A 7,337-nucleotide genomic window follows, 5' to 3' on the forward strand; every position below is an offset into this window, starting at 1 on the left:
GAAATCGTAACTACAAGATTACTAATTTTCTAAAACCCCTAATTTTGAAATCCCTAATTCCATAATTAAGTAAGATGATTTGTTTTATGGTTTTTGTACCTTGTATTTACCGCATCCAATAAATCTTCTACCAAGATTTTTCTTCGTCCGTGAAATCATCACTGGTGATTCAATTCCGCAGAGGCATTTTGTATGCACAGGACTGCTAGTGGTAGACATTGCCAACGAACTTCCCATCGACAGTCCACAGGCTCTCATATCATCGTCAATGACATCACTTGAAACCTTCTCCATCATTGATGAGCTGCAAGGAATGACCACGATCTACACACTTAGGGTTTGAGAGGCACATGTGAGGCGTGAGGATAAGGATGGGTTTTGAGAGTCTTCTTGTTGGGACTGGTTTGAGTGTTTGACAAAGGCGTGAGGACGAGTGGGACTTAGGGTATTTTCCAATTACCAAAACGATGTCGTTTTGGTAATTGTATGGGCATTTCACGCGTATTAATGGGAGGGGTGATGAGGCTTTAAATTTTCCCATAAAAGCATTTTAGGAATTTCAAGTAAAAAAAAAAAAAATCACGTGCCGTGATTTTTCATCCAAATTGATGGGGCTAACTAACGGAGTGGCCACTTTGATACATGTTGGTACTTTGTTGGCTACTTTAATACCTTTTGAATATTGTGCGGTCAACTTGCAAACGACTATCAATTTGAAATTTTGGAGGGCCTTTTTATATTTTTTCCAATTAATAATTATACTATTAGTGGAGGTGTCTATGAACACCAATTTTCGAAAAATCTCTCCCTTATTGTCACAAACGACAAAGCAAAGCACAAATAGGGTCCTGAACCAAAAAAGAATAAAACAATTCAGCAAGAAGATGTCTTCCCCGTATAGCAATAAAAACCCAATATAAAAATGCTCAAAATGTGACGAGCATGCTTGAGCTTCAAAAGAGAATGGATCAAAATTTTTCCAAAACAAAGCAATATGTTCTATTCAACTACCACTGCTTATGTGTTGTGTGTGGGCAGCAATTTTACAAAGCAACTTAAAAGCTTGTTTGGGATTGTGTTTGAGGGGCCTAAAAATACTTTTAACATTCAAAAAATTCGTTTGAATAAAAAAGTACTTGTTTAGTAAAAAAATTAAAAGCGCTTTAAATGGTCAAAAAAGCTTAAAAATGAAGCTTTTGCCAAAAAGCATTTTTTGACTTAAAAGCTTTTTCTTAAACGCAATCCGAAACAGACACTAAGACCTTTATTTGATGAGGGGAATGGTGTTAGCAAGTAAAACTTTCAAACACTACTCAAAAAGACAAACATTGTTATGCTAGGGCTTAATTAGTCATACACCCTCATCCTATGCACTCCCTCTGAGACATAGCACAAAATTTAACCTTGTCATTTACTGACGGTCTATTTCCGCAATAATTTGGTCATAGAATATTTTTATAGGGGACAAGTTTAAGCAATTATTTGACATATATAAAAGTCAAGGTTTCCATTCATGCAAGATCTCTATTTTATTTAAATTTTTACTTTAAATCATTATTTATCTAAACAAATTTTAATTCTAAATAATTAATATTTTAATACAGACAATCTCAAACTTAAAAGCGGCCAGCTATGAAAATGTATAAGAAAAAAAATTAAGAATTTACCCTTCATATATATAATTGGTCGAGCTGGTCCAACAAATTAAATTAATTTTGTGTTACCCCTTCACACACTCTAACTACCTCAATGATCCTATTGTGCCATTCGGCGTTGCCATCCATGAACAATCAATATGTCCTCAAGAGGTAGATCAATCGGCTGGGATCACGCCTAATGAAGCGGAGGTCACTAGTTCGAATCCTCCTCCCCCCTCTTGTGTGAACGTGTCAAAAAAAAAAAAAAGTGAGAATTATGACTTATAAATAGGCCCAATTTCAACTTTTTGAGGCAAGCACTTCCATAAGGCCAACAATCTGATAAAAATAGAGTTTGTGATAATATATAATGGCCTCTACTCAATATTTGTTCATCCTTGCAATCATAGCAGCAATTCTTGTCCCTTCAATTTTGGCCACAGAGTTTGTGGTTGGTGATGACAAGGGTTGGACCATTAACTTTGATTACCAATCCTGGACTCAGGGAAAGGAGTTCCATGTTAGTGACACACTTGGTAAATTAATTCTATTAACTTTTTGTGATATGTCTTCAACTTCCCTGTATATATTTGTTGTGTAATCTTTTAATTTATTTATCCATATATTTGTTTTCTTGTAGGGGCTTGCTTGTATAGTTTCCCCTAACTTTTAGCCCGTCTTGTTTTTGATGGATATTTTTGTTTCTTATTGAGTTTTTAATAAATACTTAGTTATAAAAAGAAGTTACCAGTATATATATGTGGGTGGCATGGTGGTATTCTACTCAAAACTAGCTACGTACAAAAACAGCCTTCACAATCTTTAAAATTATAACTTGCAAGAATATTTCTTTTTAGTTTGATTGGTTATGGAAGCTAGAATTTACTATTTGGTGCAGTTTTCAAGTATAGATCGAGAGGGAGCCCATAATGTTCTTAAAGTCAATTCCACTAGCTTCCAACAATGTACGGCACCCGCAGGAACTAAGGTCTTGACTAGTGGAAATGATGTGATTACCCTAACAACCCCGAAAAGACAATGGTACATTTGTGGGGTTGCTAAGCATTGTGAGGTTGAAAAACAGAGGCTTGTTATAACAGTGTTGATAATTGGGACGTCTTTGCCATTTCCCTCTCGACTTCTCCTTTTCTCTCCAAATGACGACGGATTACCAAAACGTCGGGCGAGACGTCCCAATTATCAAAAGAGTCGAAAGAAATTTTTGCAAGAATGTCTTACAAAAGGCAAACAGGAATACACGAAGACTCGTAAAGTTCTTGGGCCTATCGAGGCTGAAGCCATACGTGATCAATGCAATAAAGGGTGCAACGATGCGTATACCTTATATTAATTGTACTACTAGTTTGCAAAGTCCATGAACATCAATAATGGATCTGGTATAGATCTCTCGTAGGATCCCATAATATTTCCTTATTATTGCCCAGAATTATAATAATTGCATATTATTGTAATCTCTTTGTTGTTGGATTTTTTTATTTTTTATTTTTGAAAAATATGAAATTTTTATTGATGAAATTTCATAAGCATAAAGCTCTTACCACATAGAGCATACAGCTCTGGAAAATCATATTCAAAAGCTATGAAGGTTACAAAGTCATAAAAATGACTTCAAGCTTTTGCTAACTCATGTAAATTCCAATTAAGGAACATATCTGTTCGTGTAAATTAGATCTAGGACATGGGTTGTCCAAATACAAAACAAAAATAAGAAAATAACTATAAACTAAAAATTCGGCTATGAGAGTTAAGCCTACACACCGATCTACTACATCCTCAACCTGAAGAGCAGGACAAGCAAAATAAAAATAATAAAAAAACCCAGAAGCAGCAACGGATCGAGGAGTACGGCATCGTAGATATCCATTCGGAAGACACACCTTGGCCCAAGAAGACAATTAGATCGAAGGTTGAAGAGACTAGATCTAGATCCAGATCTAGTCTAAATCTACAAACTAGATCTAAAGCAATCCGCCAAAAACGAAGACCAGTGAAGCCTACAGAAAAGACACTAAGCACTTCTTTGTTTTTGGATTAATATAATAATTGCTTAATTACAGTTTTCTCATTAGTAGGCGAGTCTCTAATAGTTATCTTTCTAGAATAAGCTGCAATCCTCTTCAGAACTTTTGGAGGAACTTTGGAGGTTGCTATCCCTTCAAGGCGCTCAATTTATCTTCTCTCTCCAAAAAAAAAAAAAAAAAAAAACCTCAAAGTTTATCTTTGTGAACATGGTTGTGTGTCACTTTGTGTAGTTATGCGGCAGTGCAAGTTAAAGTTGGTGTAACACCCAAGAAAATTAAAAGGTGAAAATAATTATAAAAAATTAAATTTAAGTGCACACAAAATGTTAAATTATTTAAACAATGTTTTAATAATATTCCCCATTACTTGTGGCTTAAATTATTCTTCAATAAGTGATATCCAACATGTGAACTATTTAAGTGAAATGTAGAGAAACCCATTAAGTCTACGTTTGAACTCGTGATTTCTTTTTAAAGCTAATTTTAAGTTTAATCAATATTCATATGTAAAATTTAAGTTTTACATTAATTAATATTTTAAGACAAAAATGGCATTATCAAACATAAAGCCAGCCAACCGTCCAAAATGGAACAGGATCTGTCATTTAAAATAGAGAATATCCATTTCAAGTCCATCAAATTTTGGGCCTTATGGCCAATAACAGGGTGACAGAACTATTAATTAAATAGCACGAGATACAATTCAAGTGGGGCTCTATTGGAATAATTTGGGTCACAAAGTCCTACTCGAAGTCCAAATTCGAGTAGGAGCCAAAGTCTAATTACAGCTCCCATGACTCCCAAATCAACTCAAATAATAAGAACTAATTCAAGTCCACCTCAACTCTTCAGCCTATAAATAGGCCCTTATACAAGGTACAAAAATATCTTCTCATACTCTCTCAAACTCGCATACTATAGAATACGGAATAAAGCTCAATTAGTCCCCATTGTGTAGTTTGAATTGGGGTAATTACATTTTCTCCCATAAATTATAACGCATTGTCACTTTGCTTCCATGAACTGACAACCTTACTACCCGACTCCATCAAACTACCACTTTGTGCCCAAAACCTCAATTCCATTAGTTAAAGGCGTTAACTCATATGGTCAAAGTGATAATGCGTTGTAGTTCATGGGGGCAAAGTGACAATGCATTGTAGTTCGAGAGGGTAAAGTGACAATGTGTTGTAGTTCAGGGGGGCAAAGTGCTGGGTTGACCGTCTGAATTAATGCATTTGACTGATGAAATGGGGATTTTGGGCACAAAATGTTAGTTTGATAGGGTTGGGCAGTAAGGTTGTCAATTCATGGGGGTAAAGTGACAATGCGTTGTAGTTGATGGGAGAAAAGGTAATTACCCCTTGAATTATTGTGCATCGAAGCATAATCATTCTCTAGGAAATTGACTTAAGCATCGGAGTTTTCCCGACGTGATCTATAGCATAATCATTTTCCCCGGTATAGACACTGGCGGATCTTTTGACACTTTTATTCTTTTATAGTAATTTTGGAGCACACGATGACGTATTACAGATCTAGAAGGCCTCGAAGAATGTGCAGTCCACACTGTGTCAAAAACTGTTCTAACAATTTTCATACTACTATGTGATATATTGCTATTTGAATAATATGATAATTACCTTCATTTTGTTTTGCTTTCATTTCATTAGAGTTCTCTAGCGGTTTAGAAGAAAACCAGTTGGATGATTAAAGAGTATAAGAATGAAATAATATCTATATGCAGGAGTTTGGTCGAATTGGTTTGGCTCTATATATGCTTTCACTATTTTGTAGCAAAATGGAAGTTCTTTCCTCTACCCGGCTGCAAATTTATTTAGTTTGAAGCTGATTTGTGAAAGTAGATGATGAAGGAGCTTTAGTATTTGATATTGCCCATTTTAATTTTTTTTATGGTTGTTGGATCCTAAATTTCTTGTTGAAGGAACTCAAATTATGTGTATGCGTCACACTATTTTGCTCTGCTGATGTGAAGTTTTGATTTGTTGCTCGAATTAACTATAACTGTTGCTTCTTCCTTTGAATTTTCATGTCATTTGAGGTAAGAGATAAATATAATGCATAAGACAATTATGATGTTACAATCTTAGTGTCCCACATTGGTTAAGTCTAATCTTGACTATGTGTATATAAGTTCTTGGGTACTTTTCCCTTGCAAGCTGGTTTTCAAGGGTGAGTTCTACCCAAAGTTTGTAACATTTGGTATCAGAGCTAGCCACCATGTCGAGGACTTCGAGTCACGAAGGAGGCGACCTATGGGCTAAATTAAAACACTAATAGGTGAGTGGAGCTGCCAAAAGAGAAAGGGTTGCCATCAGGTCAGTGTCGGTAGAGTAGGCCGCCATGGATGTTGGCCACAGAAGAGTGATGGTATGTTACGATCCTGATCCTAGTGTCCCACATTGACTAAGTCTAATCTTGACCATGTGTATATAAGCTCTTGGGCATCCTTCCCTTCCAAGCCGGTTTTCAAGGGTGAGTTCTACCTAAGGTTTGTAACATATGATCAGATAAATAATTCCTTTACTCTCCTTTACTTTTGTAAGTTTTAAGTGTTGGCTAAATGTTCGGTGAGCAAAATGGATTCAAAGTGCCAAATCACTATGGGCGTCCAAACGAGATTCATAGCCGTCCGAATGAGATTTAAAAGCTGCACAGTTAATTTTATCCCGAGAGCCTCGTCTGCAAGCCCGTCTGCAACAGCGTCCGGACGACCACTTACGAGAACAATATTTCCCGTGCTTTAAGAGCCCCGTCTGGACGAGCCCATTTACCGTCCGGACGGCCCGTAGTCTGCTAGGTTTAATTTAAATGTAATTGAGTCCAAATTAGACTAGGGGTCTTTGTATTATATATATAGATCTCTACAGATCTGTATTACTACGAATTTATGCATCTAGAATTCGCCGTCATGTGCTAAGAGAGTTTGTTCTCTCTCTTAGAGTGATAATTTGTTTTTACTTGTTGATTTTTGAAGTGAAGTCAACCGGAGTTCCAGTGAAGGGAGATCACGTAGAAGAATTGTGCCAGCTGTCTCTGGAAAGGCCTACTGCGGTAGAAGACAAGTGGGTCGCTTGTCTTATACAAGATCGTGTCAATTGCAAAGGTTTTGTAAGTGTGAACGTCTTGAAATCCTTTATTCTTTTACTGAGTTAGTTGATTTCTTGGGTTTGGCTGCCCCGGAGAGGTTTTACTTTTAGAGAGTTTTCTAATTGGTTTCCTCTTCGTAACCAAAATATCTGTGTTGTTTATTATTTCATATATTTTTTGTTGTTTATTAATTGTTAGGTCAGATCTATTTCTGCATAAATTGTGTGAAACACCTATACATTCAAAATAGGTGTCGTTTGGTGTCGTATATAGAATTTTCAATTGGTATCAGAGCAGGTTCACTCTGCTTGGATTAATTTCTTGAGTGTGATCTTAGACTCCTCATAATATGTCTCACACAGTTGCACCTAACTCACTTCCCGTCTTTGATGGATCCAATTATACGTTTTGGAAAATTCGTATGAAAGCATATCTCAAACCCGTGGATGTTTGGCATATTGTTGAATCTGGATGGACTAATCCTAATAAGGCAATTGCTGAATTTTCAAAGGATGAAAAGAGTGCTTCTTCTGCGAATGACAAAGTG

The 7,337-nt window shown here is 36.1% G+C and overlaps 1 protein-coding gene across 1 annotated transcript; it reads left to right on the forward strand.

Moving 5' to 3' along the window:
• The first annotated feature begins 2,007 nt into the window (after positions 1-2,007).
• On the forward strand, positions 2,008-2,988 carry LOC132174383 (blue copper protein 1a-like). Its single transcript, XM_059586046.1, has 2 exons — positions 2,008-2,157; positions 2,536-2,988. The coding sequence occupies exons 1-2, from the start codon at positions 2,008-2,010 to the stop codon at positions 2,986-2,988; spliced, it is 603 nt and encodes a 200-aa protein (XP_059442029.1).
• Positions 2,989-7,337: the final 4,349 nt, after the last annotated feature.

This window comes from Corylus avellana, chromosome ca3, assembly GCF_901000735.1.
Source record: "Corylus avellana chromosome ca3, CavTom2PMs-1.0".
Taxonomy (NCBI): domain Eukaryota; kingdom Viridiplantae; phylum Streptophyta; class Magnoliopsida; order Fagales; family Betulaceae; genus Corylus; species Corylus avellana.

Coding starts and splice junctions, on each gene's coding strand:
- LOC132174383 (XM_059586046.1), top strand. CDS start 2,008: ATGGCCTCTACTCAATATTTGTTCATCCTTGCAATCATAGCAGCAATT. Junction 2,158..2,535: donor CTCAGGGAAAGGAGTTCCAT/GTTAGTGACACA, acceptor TATTTGGTGCAG/TTTTCAAGTATAGATCGAGA.